Raw genomic sequence first — 19,837 nt, forward strand, 5'->3', positions numbered from 1 at the left:
TTGGTCACCTTACTTAAGGAAGGATATACTAGCTTTGGAGACGATTCACGAGGCTGATTCCAGAGATGAGGGGGTTACCTTATGATGGTAGATTGAGTAGACTGGGTCTTTGGAGTTCAGAAGTATGAGGGGTGATCTTATAGAAACATTTAAAATAATGAAAGGGATAGACAAGATAGAGGCAGAGAGGTTGTTTCCACTGGTCGGGGAGACTAGAACTAGGGGGCACAGCCTCAAAATACGGGGGAGCCAATTTAAAACCGAGTTGAGAAGGAAATTCTTCTCCCAGAGGGTTGTGAATCTGTGGAATTCTCTGCCCAAGGAAGCAGTTGAGGCTAGCTCATTGAATGTATTCAAGTCACAGATAGATAGATTTTTAACCAATAAGGGAATTAAGGGTTACGGGGAGCGGGCGGGTAAGTGGAGCTGAGTCCACGGCCAGATCAGCCATGATCTTGTTAAATGGCGGAGCAGGCTCGAGGGGCTAGATGGCCTACTCCTGTTCCTAATTCTTATGTTCTTATGTTATGACATACTGGTCAGTGACAACGGGCCATGTTTCACCAGTGCCGAATTTAAAGAATTTATGACCCGCAATGGGATCAAACATGTCACCTCAGCCCCGTTTAAACCAGCCTCCAATGGGCAGGCAGAGCAAACTACAAACTATCAAACAGAGCCTTAAACGAGTCACAGAAGGCTCACTCCAAACCCCCCTGTCCCAAGTACGGCTCAGCTCCCGCACGAGACCCCACTCGCTCACAGGGGTGCCCCCGCTGAGCTACTCTTGAAAAGGACACTTAAAACCTGACTCTCGCTGGTTCACCCCAACCTGCATGATCAGGTAGAGAGCAGGCAGCAGCAACAAAATGTAAACGATGGTCGCGCCACTGTGTCATGGAAATTGATCTGAATGACCCTGTGTATGTGCTAAACTATGGACATGGTCCCAAGTGGATCGCGCGCATGGTGATAGCTAAAGAAGGGAGTAGGGTGTTTGTAGTCAAACTAGACAATGGACAAATTTGCAGAAAGCACCTGGACCAAACGAGGCTGCGGTTCACAGATTGCCCTGAACAACCCACAGCAGACACCAGCTTTTTCGAGCCCACAACACACACGCAAAGGATCAACAACACCACGCCGGACCAGGAAATCGAACCCATCACTCCCAACAGTCCAGCAAGGCCAGGCTCACCAAGCAGTCCTGCAGGGCCAACAACACGCCAGCCCAGCGAGGGCACAGCCAACACACCAGAACAGACATTTGTACCGAGGCCGTCCACCAGAGAAAGAAAGGCTCCCGACCGCCTCACCTTGTAAATAGCTTTCACTTTGACTTTGGCGGGGAGTGATGTTGTGTATCTGTAAAGCATGCACTCCCATGTTCCGCCACCAGGGAGCGCATCCCCTGAAGTCCCAAGGGATTCCAGCACCCCTTGGGAGGACTGTATATAAGCCGGCCCCTGAGGCCTGTTACTCACTCTGGAGTGTCTTAATAAAGACTGAGGTTACTGTGACATTAACCTCCCTGTGTGCAGTCTCATCTGTGTTCGGAACACAACATTATCAAATGCCTTTTAGAAGTCCATGTGCACCACATCAACTGCATTGCCCTCATCAGCAAAAAACTCAATCAAATTAATTAAACACGATTTGTCTTTAACAAATCTGTGCTGGCTTTCCTTAATAAATCCACAATTGATCAAGTGACTGTTAATTTTGTCCTGGATTATCATTTCTGAAAGCTTCCCCACCACCAAGGTTAAACTGACTGGCCTGTAACTGTTGAGTTTATCCTTACACATGAACAAGAGTGTAACATTTGCAATTCTCCAGTCCTCTGGCACCAGCCTTTCTAGTACCTCCTCTTTTTAACAATTTTTATCCCATCCAGTATCTCAACTATCTCCTTTCACTATGACTTTGGCAGCACCTTCTTCCTTGGTGTCGATTGATGCAAAGTACTCATTTAATACCTCAGCCATGCCCTCTGCCTCTATGCGTAGGTCTCCTTTTTGGTCCCGGATCAGCTCCACCCCTCTTCTTACAACCCATTTAATATTTATATGCTCATAGAATACTTTTAGATTCCCTTTTATGTTAGCTGCTAGTCTATTCTCATATTCTCTCTGTGTCCCTTTTATTTCCTTTTTCACTTCCTCTCTGGACTTTCCAAATTCAGCATAGTTCTCACTTGTATTCTCAACCTGACATCTGTCATACGCCCACTTTTTCTGCTTCATCTTACTCTCGATATCTTTCATCATCCAGCAAGCTCTGGCTTTGGTTGTTCTTCCTTGTTCTTCCTTTCCTCTCATGGGAATCTACCTCAACTGTACCAGAACCATCTCTTTATTCGATTTACCATTTTGCCTGCCAATCTTTGATTCCAATTTACCCGGGTCAGATCCGCTCTCAACCCGCTGAAATTGGCCCTCCTCCAATTTAGTATTTTTACTCTAGATTGCTCCTTGTCCTTTTCCATGGCTAATCTAAACTTTATGATCCTATGATTGCTGTTCCCTAAATGTTCCCTTGTTGACAATTGCTCCAATTTACCCACCTCATTCCCCAGAGCCAGAATCCAGCAATGCCATCTTCCTCATTGGGCCAGAAATGTAAAGTTCTCCTGAACACACGTCAGAAATTTTTCCCCCTTTCTGCCCTTTACACTATTACTATCCCAGTCTATATTAGGATAGTTGAAGTCCCCCATTATCACTATTCCATAGTTATTACACCTCTCTATAATTTCCCTGAAAATTTGCTCCTCTATATCCTTCCCACTAGTTGGTGGCCTATAGAATACACCGAGCAGTGTAATGACATCTCTATTGTTTCTTAACTCTAACCAAATCAATTCTCTCCTTGACCCCTCCAGGACATCTTTTCTCTCAGGCACTAATATTCTCCTTAATCAATGCTGCCACACCACCTCCTTTCTTTCCTTCGCTATCTTTCCTGAATACCTTGTATCCAGGAATATTTAGTACCCAATCCTGCCTTTTTTTGAGCCATCATAATCACATGTGGCTGTTTGTGCCTGGAGCTCGTTTTTTTTATAATATGCTGACCAGAACTGTTCACTGTACTCTAGGTGTGGTCAAAGCAAGGATCGGTGCAGGTTTAGCGTAACTTCTCTACTTTTCAATTCTATCCCTCTAGAAATAAATCCTTGTGCTTGGTTTACGTTTTTTATGGCTTTTTGAGTTGTGTATTTGTACTCCCAGCTGCCTTTGTTCCTCTATTCCATTTAGATTCTTATTTTCCGTAATAGTGACGTCCTCATTTTTCTTATCAAAATGTAGTACCTTTTCAAAGCTCAGTCCCTCCAGATCATTATAAATGTCAGCTTAAAATATTCTTTTAGTTAGGCACAGGACTCTAGCGACGACTTTCCCAGTGGCTGATAACAGGGAGATTCCTCTGTCGTTGCTGCATTCGGACTTGTCCCCTTTTTTAAAGGTTGTCACGATCACTGAGTCTCTGAGATCTTCTGGCATGCTCACCTCCCTCCAGGTGAGAGAGATGAAGTTATGCATTCGCGCCAGTAGTGCCTCTCCGCCATATGCTAAACATTAGCAAGACAAAGGTACTCCACCAGCTTGTCTTTACCGCACAGCATTTTCCCCCACGACGCGGCCCCAGACAACGTGGACCACTTCCCATATCTTGGGAGCCTCCTATCAACAAGAGCAGCTATTGACGACGAGTTCCAACACCGCCTCCAGTGCGCCAGTGCAGCCTTCGGCTGCCTGAGGAAAAGAGTGTTAGAAGATCAGTCCCTCAAAACTGCCACCAAGCTCATGGTCTACAGGGCTGCAGTAATACCCGCCGTCCTGAATAGCTCAGAAACATGGACCATGTACAGTAGACACCTCAAGTCGCTGGAGAAATACCAGCAACGATGTCTCTGCAAGATCCTACAAATCCCCTGCGAGGACAGACACACCAAGATTAGCGTCCTCGACCAGGCCAACATTCCCAGCATCGAAGCACTGACCACACTTGATCAGCTCTGCTGGACAGGCCACATTGTTCGCATGCCTGACACGAGACTCCCAAAGCAAGCGCTCTACTCGGAACTCCTTCACGGCAAACGAGCCAAACGTGGGCAGCAGAAACGTTACAGGGGCACCCTCAAAGCCTCCCTGATAAAGTGCAACATCCCCACTGACACCTGGGAGTCCCTGGCCAAAGACTGCCCTAAGTGGAGAAGGCATATCCGGGAGGGTGCTGAGCACCTCGAGTCTCGTCGCTGAGAGCGTGCAGAAATCAAGCGCAGGCAGCGGAAAGAGCGTGCGGCCAATCAGTCCCACTCACCCCTTCCCTCAACAACTATCTGTCCCACCAGTGACAGAGACTGTGGTTCTCGTATTAGACTGTACAGCCACCCAAGAACTCATGTTAAGAGTGGCAGCAAGTCTTCCTCGATTCCGAGGGACTGCCTATGATGACGATGAGTTAGACACACCATAAGTAGTGTATTAACACAATAGTGCAAAGTCAATAAATCATTAAGTAAACGATGAGTGGCAGCATTGTGACATCAACAATTCACTGCTTTAATAATGTGTTTTAATTTCCTTTTTCCTTTTTCAGTGTCCTATTTTAGGAAGGACATTGAGACCACGGAAAGGGTACAGAAAAGATTTTCTAAGATGATAGCAAGGATGAGAGGCATTAGTTATGAGGAGTTACCAAAGAAAATGGGCTCTTTTCACCAGAACATAAAGTTGTGAGGAGATCGGTTCGAGATGCTCAAATTTAAGAGGAATTTTGATACGGTAAATAGGGGAAACCTATTTTCACTCGTCAGTGAAACAGTAACTGAGGAAGAGAGTGTTCGAAGATCAGGCCCTCAAATCTGGCACCAAGTTCATGGTCTGAAGGGATGTAGTGATACCCGCCCTCCTGTATGGCTCAGAGATGTGGACCATATACAGTAGACACCTCAAATCGCTGGAGAAATACCACCAACGATGTCTCCGCAAGATCCTGCAAATCCCCTGGGAGGACAGATGCACCAACGTTAGCGTCCTCGATCAGGCCAACATCCCCAGCATCGAAGCACTCACCACACTCGACCGGCTACGTTGAGCGGGCCACATTGTTCGCATGCCTGATACAAGACTCCCAAAGCAAGCGCTCTACTCGGAACTCCTCCACAGCAAGCGAGCCCCAGGTGGGCAGAGGAAACGTTTCAAGGACACCCTCAAAGCCTCCTTGATAAAATGCAACAATCCCTCCGACACCTGGGAGTTCCTGGCCAAATACCGCCCTAAGTGGAGGAAGTGCATCTGGGTGGGCGCTGAGCACCAAGTGCATGCAGAAAGCAAGCGCAGACAGCGGAAGGAGTGTGCGGCAAACCAGTCTTCCCACCCACCCTTTCCTTCAACGACTGTCTATCCGACCTGTGACAGAGACTGTAATTCCCGTATTGGACTGTTCAGTCACCTAAGAACTCACTTTTAGAGTGGAAGCAAGTCTTCCTCGATTTCGAAGGACTGCCTATGATGATGATGAACTAAAGGGCATCAATTTAAGAACATCATCATAAGTACAAAGGGAAATGTTGGGAGATTTTTTTTTTTTTTTTTACACAGGTTATTAGGACATGGAATAGCCTATCAAATAGTCATGGAAGCAAAATCTAAAATACAGAATATCCTTTAAAAGTCTTGAATACCCATGAAATATCTGAAAAAGAAACTGTATGCTGAAAGGGCAGATAATTAGACTAAGTGGATATTTTTGTCACAGAATTGGCATAAAGACCTCCTTGTATGATGCAAAATTATATAATTCTTCAATTCTAACCTCAAACAAGGAACTTGCATTACACAAAAGTATATTTTCCATTTTTCACATCTGTGACTTCTGTTAAGAAAACGATCTATTTATCGTATAATTAAGGAGGTCTTTTGTGCTCAAGAGTTGCCCCTATTATGACCACAATTGAAACTGGTAAAATTTATTTAATTTTTTAATGTTGGTCAAGCAGCTCAGGAGCCATGGCACCAATGTAAATGACAAAACAACAACTTGCATATTACCTTTGACAAAGAAAAACATCTCAAGGCACTTCACAGAGGCATAATCAAAAAGAATGGTGCCCGAGCCATATAAGGTATGTGAGGAGAGTTGACCAAAACCCTGGTCGAAGAACTGAGTTTAATGAGGGTCTTAAAGGAGGACAGGCAAAGAGGATTAAAGAAAGAAAAAAAAGACTTGGATTTGTAAAGTGCCTTTCATGTCTCAAAGCACTTTACAGCCAATGAAGTAATTTTGGAGTTCAGTCACTGTTGTAACGTGGGAAATGCAGCAGCCAATTAGCGCATAACAACTCCCACAAACAATGTGATAATGACCAGATTAACTGTTTTTTTTTTGTTATGTTGATTGAGGGATAAATATTGGCCAGGACACCAGGGATAACTCCCCTGCTCTTCTTCAAAATAGTGCCATGGGATCTTTTATGTCCACTTGAGAGAGCAGATGGTTTAACGGCTCATCCAAAAGATGGCACCTCCGACAGTGCGGCACTCCCTCAGCACTGCACTGGAGTGTCAGCCTAGGTTTTTTTTGTGCTCAAGTCTCTGGAGTGGTACTTGAACCCACAATCTTCTGACTCAGAGGTGAGACACCTACTGAGCCACAGCTGAATCATGGATGAATGGAATTCCAGAACACGGATCTAGAAGCTGAAGGCGTAGTCACAACTCATAGGGTAAAGGGAGGTGGGATGCACAAGAAGCCAGAGTTCGTGGAATAGTTTGGAGAGAGGGTTGTAGGGCTGGAACAGAATAGAGATAGGAAACGGTGAAGTGACAAACAGATTTAATCATGAGAATATTAAATTGGATGCATTTAAAGAACTGAGAGTTGTTTCATTATTTATTCATGAATGTGGGCATCGCTGGCGAGACCAGCATTTATTGTCTATCTCTATTTGCCCTTGAGAAGGTAGTGATGAGCTGCCTTCTTGAACCGCTGCAGTCCATGTGGTGAAGGTACTCTACAGTGATGTTGGGGAGGGAGTTCCAGGATTTTGACCCAGCAACAATGAAAGAACACCAATATATTTCCAAATCAGGATGAGCTGTGACTTGGAGGAGTACTTGCAGGTGGTGATGTTCCCATGAGCCTGCTGCCCTTGTCCTTCTAGGTGGTAGAGATCGTGGGGTTGGGAGCTGCTGTTGATGAAGCCTTGACTAGTTGCTGCAATGCATCTTGTAGATAGTACACACTGCAGGCACAGTGCACCAGTAGTGGAGGGAGTAAGTGTTTAAGATGGTGGATAGGATGTCGATCTAGTGGGCTGGTTTGGTCTGGCTGGGATCAAACTTCTTGAGTTGCATTGGAGCTGCACTCTTCCAGGCAAGTGTCGCACTCCTGACTCATGAAGGTGGTGGAAAGGCTTTGGGGAGTAAGGGGGTGAGATTCTCGCTGTAGAATTCCCAGCCTTTGACCTACTCTTGTTGCCACAGTATTTATGTGGCTGGTCCAGTTAGGTTTCTGGTCAATGGTATCCCCCAGGGCATTAATCGTGGCTAACAAGGGAAATTAAGGATAGTGTTAAATCCAAGGAAGAGGCTTTTAATTGGCTAGAAAAAGCAGCAAACCTGAGGACTGGGAGAAATTTTGAATTCAGCAGAGGAGGACAAATGGTTTAATTAGGAGGGGAAAATTAGAGTATGAGAGGAAGCTTGCCAGGAACATAAAAACTGACTGCAAAAGCTTCTATAGATATGTGAAGAGAAAAAGATTAGTGAAGACAGACGTAGGTACCTTGCAGTCAGATTCAGGTGAATTTATAATGGGGAACAAAGGAAGACACAAATAACATTCCAGAAATACTTGGGGACCGAGGGTCTAGTGAGAAGGAGGAACTGAAGGAAATCTTTATTAGGCGGGAAATTGTGTTAGGGAAATTGATGGGATTGAAGGCCGATAAATCTCTGGGGTCTGATAGTCTGCATCCCAGAGTACTTAGGAAGTGGCCCTAGAAATAGTGGATGCATTGGTGATCATTTTCCAACAGTCTACCAACTCTGGATCAGTTTCTATGGACTGGAGGGTAGCTAATGTAACACCACTTTTTAAAAAAGGAGGGAGAGAAAACAGGTAATAATAGACCAGTTAGCCTGACATCAGTAGTGGGGAAAATATTGGAATCAATTATTAAAGATGAAATAGCAAAGCATTTGGAAAGCAGTAACAGGATCGGTCCAAGTCACCAGGGATTTATGAAAGGGAAATCATGCTTGATAAATTTGGAATTTTTTGAGGCTGTAACTAGTAGAATGTACAAGGGAAAACCAGTGGATGTTGTGTATTTGGACTTTCAAAAGGCTTTTGACAAGGTCCCACACAAGAGATTGGTGTGCAAAATAAAAGCACATGGTATTAGGATAATGTACTGACGTGAATAGAGAACTGATTGGCAGACAGGAAGCAGAGTCGGAATAAACGGGTTCTTTTCAGAAGAGCAGGCAGTGACTAGTGGGGTGCCGCAGGGCTCAGTGCTGGGACCCCAGCTATTTACAATATATATCAATGATTTAGATGAAGGAATTGAGTGTAATATCTCCAAGTTTGCAGATGACACTAAGCTGGGTGGCGGTGTGAGCTGTGAGGAGGACGCTACAAGGCTGCAGGGTGACTTGGACAGGTTAGGTGAGTGGGTAAATGCATGGCAGATGCAGTATAATGTGGATTAATGTGAGGTTATCCACTTTCGTGGCAAAAACACAAAGGCAGAATATTATCTGAATGGTGGCAGATTAGGAAAAGGGGAGGTGCAACGAGACCTGGGTGCCATGATACATCAGTCATTGAAAGTTGGCATGCAGGTACAGCAGGCGGTGAAGAAGGCAAATGGCATGTTGGCCTTCATAGCTAGGGGATTTGAGTATAGGAGCAGGGAGGTCTTACTGCAGTTGTACAGGGCTCTGGTGAGGCCTCACCTGGAATATTGTGTTCAGTTTTGGTCTCCTAATCTGAGGAAGGATGTTCTTGCTATTGAGGGAGTGCAGCGAAGGTTCACCATACTGATTTCCGGGATGGCAGGACTTACATATGAGGAGAGACTGGATCGACTGGGCCTGTATTCACTGGAGTTTAGAAGGATGAGAGGGGATCTCATAGAAACATATAAAATTCTGATGGGACTGGACAGGTTAGATGCAGGAAGAATGTTCCCGATGATGGGGAAATCCAGAACCAAGGGACATAGTCTAAGGATAAGGGGTAAGCCATTTAGGACTGAGATGAGGAGAAACTTCTTCACTCAAAAAGTTGTTAACCTGTGGAATTCCCTACCGCAGAGAGTTGTTGATGCCAGTTCATTGGATATATTCAAGTGGGAGTTAGATATGGCCCTTACGGCTAAAGGGATCAAGGGGTATGGAGAGAAAGCAGGAAAGGGGTACTGAGGTGAATGATCAGCCATGATCTTATTGAATGGTGGTGCAGACTCGAAGGGCTGAATGACTTACTCCTGCACCTATTTTCTATGTTTCTATGTTTAATGGTGGGACATTTGACAATGGATTTCCATTGAATGTCAAGAGAGGTGATTAGACTCACTCTCTTGTTGGAAATGGTCATTGCTTAGCACTTGTGTGGCACGAATCTTACTTGGCACTTATCGCCCCAAGCCTGGACATTGACTAGGTCTTGTTGAAGGTGAGCACAGACTGTTTCTTTATTTGAGGAATTGCAAATAGAACTGAACACTGTGCAATTATCAGCAAAAATCCCCACTGTTGCCTTTATAATGGGGGGAAGGTCACTGATGAAGCAGCTGAAGATCGTTGGACCTAGGACACTGTCCTGAGGAGCTCCTACAGTGATGTCCAGGAACTGGGATGATTGTCCTCCCACAACCACAGCCATCTTCCTTTGTACTAGGTATGAGTCCAGCCAGTGGAGCGATTTCCCCCAATCCACATTGAGTTCAATTTTACTCGGGCTTCTTGGTACCACTCTTGGTCAAATGCTGCCATGATGTCACTCTTGCCTCACTCCTGGATTTTAGCTCTTTTTTGTCTGTTTGGACCAAGGCTGTAATGAGGTCTGTAGCTGAGAGGTCCTGGCGAAACCCAAACTGAGAATCAATGTAGGTTAGCGAGCTGATATCATGGATGAGCAAAGGTTGATACAGGATATCATATGGGCAGCAGGGTTTTGGATGAGCTGCAGATTATGGAGGGTGGAGGATGGGAGGCTATCAGAAGAGGATTGAAGTACTCAACTCTGGTGGTGAAAAAGGCATATATGAGGGTTTCACTAGCAGATAGGCTGAAGTAGGAGTGGGGCAGGCAATGTTAAGCAGGTGGAATTAGGCAGTCTTTGTGATGGAGTGGATATGGAGTGGGAAGCTCAGCTTGGAATCAGATATGACACCGAGGTTGCAAATACTTCTTTTTTGCCTGAGACAGTGGCCAAGAAGGATGGGATTTGTAGCAAATGTGCAGAGTTTGTGGCAGGAATAATGGCGTTGGTCTTCCCAATGTTTAACTGGAGGAAACTGCAGCTCATCCAAGACTGAACATCAGACAAGCACAACACAGAGGCAGTAGAGGGGTCGAGCGAGGTGGTGGTGAGATAGAGCGGGGTGTCACCAGTGTACATGTGGAGTTGACCTCATGTCTTAGAATGATATTGCCAAGGGGCAGCATGTAGATGAAGAGGTGGTGCCAAGGATAGATTCTTGGGCGATTCAGAGGTAATGGCATGGGGGAAGAAGAGAAGCCATTGCTGAAGATGCTCTGGCTATGATTGGATAAGAGTGGAACCAAGCGAGAGCATTCCCTTTGAGCTAAACAGTGGAGGAGAGGTGTTAGAGGAAGATTTTGTGGTCGGCCATGTCAAAGGCTGCAAACAGGTCAAAGAGAGGGGAATGATGCATCCCTGTCAAAATCACTGATGATATCATTCATGACCTTGGCGAGAGAGATTCAAACAAGGAGTTGTGAGAAAGATGGGCATAGAGTTGGGAGTCACACATGTTCAAGGACTTTCGATAGGGAAGGGAGGTTGGACATGGAATGTTAGTTTGTAAGGACAGAGGTGGGTCTCATGGATGATATGAAAGAGTCCAGTGTTAAATTCTGAGGTTCTATGGTAGGATGGAGTTGACTTGTAGACAGGGCCGAGTTTGGAGCATTCATAAACCAGTGCTGAAGTTTAGATACAGTTGTGGAGAGGGAGTGGATACTGGAGATGTTTTTGAGGACCGGAGTATTAGTGGCTGCACTGCTGGAGGTTGTGAAGTTAAGTCAGAGGGCCAAGAAGGAGTAAGAACTGACAGTTAGCCAGCGGAGATTGATCCAGGGTCCAGCAGAGGTGCGTAGTGGCTTCAGGTATTAGCAGGGGGCACCAGCAGATCCAAGATAAAAGCAGAAGAACGAGGAACAGTGGAATTGAAACCCGAGTCCCAAGACCAATGAAGACCAGGTAGCCGGGAAAGAGTGAAAGGTAAATCCACAAGGTCTATGCAGATGAGCAAGCTGATCTGAGGAACAACTGCAGGGAGGTGAGGAGTAGATGAGATTAGAGAAGGCTGCAGGAGCTTGAGGAGCCAATCCAAACCAGTTCAGTGAAGGAGCTCTGAAGAACAAGTGAATTAGAGCAGAGTCAGCGGCCTCGGGAAGTAAGCAGGTGGAAGCAAAGCCAAGATTATTTAGCAACATGTGAGCAGAATCCAGAGTGAGGAGCAAGGACCGAGTTCGCAGAAGCAGGCTAGGTACTGGAATAGAGGCAATCCGGTGGAGAATACAGTCTGAGGAGAAGGCTGCATTGAAGGTGGAGGCCACAGTAAAAACCAGAAGCCAGCGGAGCAATGGAAATTAGCCCAGAAGACAGATTTCTGACCAGTACCCAGGGTAGAATTGAGAAGCCAGCTAGTGTATGCAAGTACAGTCCTGAAGCTCAGCTGCTAACAGCTGCAGGCAGGCACTAAAAGGGTTGCATTCTGATGACAGGTTGAATAGACTAGCCTTGTAGTCCCTGTAATATAGAAGATTAAGGGGTGATCTAATTGAGGTGTTTAAGGTGATTAAAGGAGTTGATAGGGTAACTAGAGAGAAGCTATTTCCTCTTTTGGGGGAATAGAAATATAGACATAGAAACATAGAAAATAGGTGCAGGAGTAGGCCCTTCGAGCCTGCACCGCCATTCAATGAGTTCATGGCTGAACATGCAACCTCAGTACCCCATTCCTGCTTTCTCGCCATACCCCTTGATTCCCCCTAGTAGTAAGGACGACATCTAACTCCTTTTTGAATATATTTAGTGAATTGGCCTCAACAACTTCCTGTGGTAGAGAATTCCACAGGTTCACCACTCTCTGGGTGAAGAAGTTTCTCCTCATCTTGGTCCTAAATGGCTTACCCCTTATCTTTAGACTGTGACCCCTGGTTCTGGACTTCCCCAACATTGGGAACATTCTTCCTGCATCTAACCTGTCTAAAACCATCAGAATTTTAAACGTTTCTATGAGATCCCCTCTCATTCTTCTGAAATCCAGAACAAGTGGGCAAAACTTTAAAATTAGAGTTAGGCCATTCAGGGGTGATGTCAGGAAGCACTTCTTCACACAAAGGGTAGTGGAAATCTGGAACTCTCTTCCCCCAAACAGCTGCTGAGGCTGGGGTCAATTGAAAATGTCAAAACAGAGATTGATAGATTTTTGTTAGGCAAGGATATTGCGGGTTTGGGAATCAAGGCAGTAGATAGAGTTAAGATACAGATCAGCCATGATCTAATTGAATGGCGGAACAGGCTCGAGGAGTTGAATGGCCTACTTCTGTTTCTATGGGTTCAACTTTGGCCCACCCCTTTTGTCGGCGCACTTACCGGAGATGCGGCGCTTTTCTCCGTTGAAAAGTGCGGCGAAAAAAATCGCACTCCACTTTAGCTGCTGTCCGGCCTCTCCTCGGTCTTCACGCAGCGTGGCCAGTCGGGTCGGGGGCAGGACATCTGCACATGCGCAGTGGAGTATCCGCGCATGTGCAATAGCTCCTCGCCCCCAGCCTCTCTGTGTGCGTGCTGCAGCCGCTGTGTGTGTGGGACCCGATGCCCACCCCGATCCCTGGCCGAGTGGCCTCCCAGTGCGATCGACCTCAGGTTTGAAATTTAATGCACTGTAGCTATTTTTGAACTTTCTTCATGGCTTGTCAGTTTCCTGGACTTTTGGATATTTTGAAAAAATTATGTAAATATGTTTTGTCTCTTGTGAATAGTGGTGAACACTTGTCAAGCCTATTCACTTGGTGCTATTGTGACAGAAGAACATAAGTGATGGGAGGAACATTGAGAGAAAATCTTATTTATTAAAGTAGACTTTATTTAGATAATATGGGCTCAATTTTGGCCCAGTGTAATCATTGCAAACAAATAGTTGTTTAAATTAGTTGTGAGATTAGGGCAATGTAATTCAACTATCTTTTACTTCTTTTACTTTTGTAGTTTAAGTTTCCATGAATGTTTCTGTTGTATAGTGAAGTTTGTCATATGATGTCCTATATAGCTGTTTGATCCTATTCACATTCTTTAGTTAAGCCATTAAGTTCTGCTGGCCTCCGATTTACCTACCTGCGCTGATTTCTTAACTCTCTGCAAGGGTTTTCTGAAGTGGCCACATACGCTGGCCTAAGTAGATTTGGAGTAACTATTAGCTGGCCAAAGTGGCCTAAATGGCCAAAACTGGCGTAGGTGCCTGGTGTCGCCCCTTTTGAGAAAAACTAACCTAAAAAAATCGTAACTAACTCACCTTACACTGGTGCAAATTGAATGTGCAAAATAGGGATTTTTAAGATACTCCAGAAAAATCAAGTTGCCCCTAAAAAAACGGAGCAACTCTTGGCCAATTTTGAGCCCTATGTTTCTATGATGGGCTCCATAGGCTGAAATGGGTTACCGTAACCTTGAAGAGATTGAATGATGAAAGATAACAATAACTCGAGGCCCCAGATGTGATTGGGATGGGGGGGGGGGGGGGTTATCCTAATCAAAGGGATCACCTATCCCTGCTCCCAGGGAGACAATAAATGAAGACAATGCAGAGTTGAGATTTCCTAACGTTATGAATTAGGGGGCTTGTATGGCTGAGACCATAAGTAAACAAAATGGATAACTTCAGTCTGTAAAATCAGAAATGTATCATATTTCATTCAAAATCTAACATTCTATGGTTTATGAAAACCAAATGAATATGTTCATTTAATATTGGTTGAGGACTGATAAATGGGCTGTAAATCTTTGGCCATTGTGGCAGCACATCCTTGCAAACTCAGAGACTCACACAGTACTATCAACAATATTCCAGTCAATATCACAAGGCTGTCAAGGAAAACTACCAATATAATTTATAAATGCATTACACAATATGGAAGGGAAACAAAAGTAAACATGAAGCACTGTGTCATTAGATCAGCCTGGAGATGAACAGACTAGTGCAAACAAAATTACGTAAAGTTACTCTCCGCAGGGATTCGCGCTGACTCAATACAATGTTTACACTAACCTGGGATGGAAGCAGCAGTCAGAAAGCCAATCACCGTGACCTTCACCTGTCATGATAATGTCACCATTGGGAATGGACCACATCTTCCAGAGACGCCCATCACTTCCAGTCACCAGGATTTGTTTCCGTGGGTGAAGAGCTAGGCTACAAAAGAATGAGGAGATGATGAGTATGGTTTCAACGTAATGCAATGGGCTTTTCAAACATATTGTTTACTGTATAAGCATATCAAAATATCTTCTTGAATACCATGAGGAATACAGTTGACAAAAGCACTTTATCTATAAACTGCATTGTAGTCTAATTCTATAAAGAATCTAGTTCAATGCGCACTTTGAGAATATAAAAAGGTGATAATTAAAGCAATTTGCCAAGACCATCATGCTATTATGATAGCACACTATGGGGGATTCATTTACTTTTACCTGTACTATAACAATGCACTCACTATGCACTGAATGGAAGTTCCTTTTTGTTAGTAGGCGCACACATAACATTTCGTGGAATTTGCATGCGAATACCAAACACTAAACTGAACAGAATATTCCTATAATATCACCGCTGATTTACCCTTTAAATCCCCCCCTTTAAATGGCATATAAAACATTAACACATATAAACACAATAAAGAATGCTCAGTGTATCAATCCAGCAGTGGAGGGCACAAATTTAGGAACTGGAAGCTGCAAAGAGATCCTAAAACACCCACATTACAGAAACAATATTGTAGATGACATAAAGCAATGACAATAAGCCCTCTTTTGGTCAGAAGAATCCTATTACTATATCAAGGATTCAGCAACTGACTTTGGATGGAGTCACACAGTAGATTAGCATAGTGTTTACAACCACCACACTTTGAAGGATGTGCAGAGAAAGGTGGCCAATTTGAAGGAAAGTGCTAAGGTAACCAATTATGCCCAGGTATAACTGGTGTTGCTGATCAGCTGCCCCATTATAAAAACTGACCGACCAAAAGACTTGCATTTATATATTGCATTTGAAGACCTCAAGATGTCGCATGAAGTATTTTTGAGGTGTATGTTTGAAATGTTGCAGCCAATTTGCACACAGCAAGGTCCCACAAACAGCGACGTGATAATGGCCAAACAATCTGTTTTAGTGATGTTGGTTGAGGGATAAATATTGGCCAGGATACTAAAAGAACTCTCCTGCACTTCTTTGAATAGTACCATGGGGTTCATTACATCCACCAGAGAGGGCAGACAGGCAGTCAATTTAACATCTTGCCTGAAAGGCAGCACTTCCGACAGTGCAGCAGTTTCTCAGTACTGCGATGAAGTGTCAACTTGGACTATGTGATCAAGTGTCTGGACTGGTATTTTAATCCACAACCTTCTGACTCAGAGACAAGAGTGCTACTCACTGAGCCATGGCTGAAATCTTCCAAATATTGGGTCAATATTGTGGTCCTAGCAGAGTGGCTCTTCTGCACCCGAGAGGCTGGCCTCATCCGATAATACAAAGTCGTCTCGTTATCATAATTTACCAGTCCTTATACATTGCATGTGATGAGATGGTGCTGAGAGAAGCAAAGGCTGCACAACATTGTGGGTATTGCATAGTAGAAAGAAATATCAGCAAGTGAGTCATTTTGTTTCGACATGTGTGGTGTCAGCCATTGCTCAGTGATGGCACTTTTGGCTCAGGGTCAGAAGGTTGTAGGTTCAAGTCCCACTCCAGAGACTTAAGCAGTAATCTAGACCAACACACCAGTGCAGTACTGAGGGAGTGCTGCCTTTCGGATCAGACATTTTGTACTTTTCTTCCACCAAATTACAAGTTAAACTTGGGTATAATAATACTCTTCTGTGAAACTATTTAGGCAACATGACTGCCATCTAAACCTCCATGCATAGCCATTTCTGTCAGTGTAAGATAATAGGCAGCCATGCTCAGATCATTGACAGTAGAGTAGATTTTCAATTTGGCTGCCTGGCCATAAAACTAGTGATGCTGATTGACTGCTCTGTTGTAAAATATGTCCGATTTTCCTTTCCATTGTTTTCAGGTGGACATAAACAATCCCATAGAACTATCTCAAAGAAGATCAGGGGAGTTCTGGACAATATTTGTCACTCAACCAACATCACCATTAAATCACCTGAAATAAAAGGATGATTTAAAAAAAAATCTTACTGTTTCAGCACAATGCTTTGATCCCACTGCTTTTTAAGGAAACGGGAACTGAAGTTGTATTGATTTTGATGTACAGCCTGAAGTATTAGATTTGTAACATAAGATATGCAGTATTACTAAGCTGTGTTCTTGTTATTAAACAGTGGATTACTGGAAAATTCACCACTGTAAACATGTGTACACGGAGAACAACATAGCTGGTTGTATCTGTTTGCCTGTTAACCTTAAGGGAAATTCTACATGCAGCGCTATATAAAATAATAAACGATTTGGGTGAATCACAGAAATGTAGATAGCATCAATCTAATTTGGAGTCAGTATTTACATGAATGACGTCGCTATTTATGCATATAGAGCAGAAAGAAAATGAGACCAGTACATGCCTGTAATTTATTCCCAAACCATGTTACTTTATATAAGATATGAAGTTGCTTTGTACCTTCTTTCCTGTGCAGAATAATGGTCAATGGCACTAACGACTCTACTGACGGCATCCTAGACTTGTGCAATCAGTAATGGAGAATGAGAATAATCATTGTATGTTGCCACAGGCAAAGGAAAAGTGCACATATTTGAAGGCAGAGGTGTACAATTTAAAGAAAACTAATTCTGACACGTAAATGTGCAATTTACAAACATATAATTTGCAGAAAATGTTAAGGAGCATTGCACATTTAGTATAATTGGATGGATATTCGAGAATCATAAAATCTTACAGGACAGAAGGAGACCATGCCTGTGTCAGTTCTTTGAAAGAGCTTTCCAATTTAGTCCCACGCCCCAGCATTTTCTCCACAACCCTACAAATGAGTCCTCTTCAAATACATGGCCAATTGTCTTTTGAAAGTTCAGATTGAATCTGATTCCATCACTCTTTCAGAGCGGTGTCTGGGACCGCTCCACCTGTTTTCCTGCTGCGGCGTGCACGCGGTGACCCCTTACTGTCTGGCGGGGACCCCGTGAAAAATTTCCCTCACGAAATTGTCCCTTATTGGAAATTGCCCCGCGGGAGCGCCGCCGCAGGCCAGTACCCCCGACAGATTTTGCTGTTGGTGCACTCTGTGTAAATGGCGGCACGGCCGCCCTTAAAGGGGAGGGCACACTGCCGCGACCGCCATGTTATTTTTCATTGTTGGCCGACTGACAGGTTCGGCCGGGCCGCCAACAGGCAGCCAGGCATCCCCTCTTGGGTGCCACTGACCTGGCCGAAACCCTCCCTGATGGTCCAGTGGACCTAAATGAAATGAATACAGAGTTCACAGTGGCCCTTCCCTTTAACTAAAAGGGAGAAACGTTGTGACACGCCAGCGCGATGACATCATCAGCACGGTGCTGATGACTGACAGCTGTGGACATTCCGTCCCACCCCTACTTCCGGCCCGCGAGTGATGCCCACTACACTCCACTCCCACTACCACCCCCACGATGATGCACTTCCACCCCGCTGGAAGAAAAACTCCGAAGAGCTTAATTTTGTCAGAACACTTCAAAAAAGGTAAGTGCGCTCCTTTTCCGGCAGAGGGCAATTTCTACACCTTAGTGTATAGCAGATAGGAGGGAGGTGTGATAGAGCTCCGTCTAGTGGACTACTGATGTAATAACAACTACTGATGTATTAATAATAGGTCATGCGGCAAGGTCACATGATCACAGTCTTGTTAAGGAGCTATATTTTGTGTGTGTGCTTGTTAGTGATCTCTTAAAGATATCATAGATTGGCCAGGAAAATAGGATATTTGGATTCCCTAGCTGATATTTTTGTTGCAGGATAATCTTGCCAACTGATGGAGAGATTTTGAGAGGTTCTTTGTTTTGCATAACAGCTAAAAATCCAAGGTAAATTTCAAGCACACTTGGCTGAACTGTCGACGGTGCCAGAGTCCAGATGGTCACGCCTCTGGGAATAATAGGGCACTTGGGTGAGTTCTATCTTGACTGAGAGACTTTCGGAGCATATTTGGAGTGGTTAGAAATATTTTTCGCCGCGAATAGTGTCGTCAAAGTCCCTGATGATGTAAACCGTAACCGGGAGGTTTTAGAAAGGAAACGGGCTATTTTCTTCACTGAAGCCTGCAGGCCCTGTGGTGTATGAAACCCTGAAAAATGTGCTTGTTCCCGTCAAGCCAAAGGACATGCCGCTGACAGAGCTTCTAACCAAGTTACAATAGCACTACGGTCCTGAGTCCCTGAAAATTGCTGAAAGTTATCGTTTTGGAACACAAAATCAATTAAATGATGAGGAAATCAGTGAATACATTGTAGCTTTAAAAAAGCTATCCATTCACTGTCATTTTGGAAACTTTCAGGACCAAGCTTTGCGTAACCGCTTTGTTTGTGGGTTGAAAAATGAAGTAATCAGAAGGAAATTGTTGACAACCCCTAACTTGACCATTGATTTAGCTTGTCAGTCAGCTATGTCGATGGATATGGCCGAACGATACTCTCGAGACTTTCTGGCCATTTCCAGTCATCAGACAACCGAGGTAGATTGCCTGAAGGCTAAAAGTAAAAGGCAGTTGGGCTCCAAGGCCTCAGCAACAAGGAAACACTGCACTGAAGCTGTGCTATCGGTTTGCTCAAAGCTGTCCATAGGTAAAGGCAGAATGTTTCTGCTGCAAGAAAGCTGGGCATCTTGCGAAGGCATGCCGACTGAAGAGGAAACCGACTTTCAAGGCTAGAAGTAGGAATCGCCAGACACTACATAGCATTGAAGAGAATCAACAGGACGAGGAGCTTTCGAAGATACATGGCATCAGGAGCATGAAGGTATCGAGCAGCGATTCGCGAAGTATCATCCAAGTAGACGTTGCAGGAACCAGGATACATATGGAAATCAAGCTGGTGCATCCGTGAGCATAGTGCCGGAATCGATATATTTCGACAAGTTGCGTGATTTTGGACTAGAGAAATTGAAGATAGAGCTATGAGGCTACTCAGGAGAAAAAATCCCTGTTGTAGGAAGTATCACCATACCTGTGAAATACAAGGATCAGTTTCAGAGATTGCCTCTCATTGTAGTGGCAGGAGCCAAGCCTGCCTTGATAGGTAGAAATTGGTTGGGATCACTGAAGCTGGATTGGAATGAGATTTTACGTGTGGAAACAAAATTTGCATCAAAAGATGATGTCATGAAGCAGTATC

The 19,837-nt window shown here is 44.4% G+C and overlaps 1 protein-coding gene across 1 annotated transcript in view; it reads right to left on the minus strand.

Moving 5' to 3' along the window:
- The window catches only part of LOC139260081 (sperm-associated antigen 16 protein), a 1,616,547-nt gene that overhangs the window by 715,803 nt on the left and 880,907 nt on the right, over positions 1 to 19,837 (minus strand). The window contains exon 11 of the mRNA XM_070876216.1: positions 14,537 to 14,680. Within this exon, the coding sequence (XP_070732317.1) occupies positions 14,537 to 14,680 (144 nt within the window). The remainder of the gene's footprint in view (positions 1 to 14,536; positions 14,681 to 19,837) is intronic.

The sequence above is a fragment of the Pristiophorus japonicus genome, chromosome 3, assembly GCF_044704955.1.
Source record: "Pristiophorus japonicus isolate sPriJap1 chromosome 3, sPriJap1.hap1, whole genome shotgun sequence".
NCBI lineage: Eukaryota > Metazoa > Chordata > Chondrichthyes > Pristiophoridae > Pristiophorus > Pristiophorus japonicus.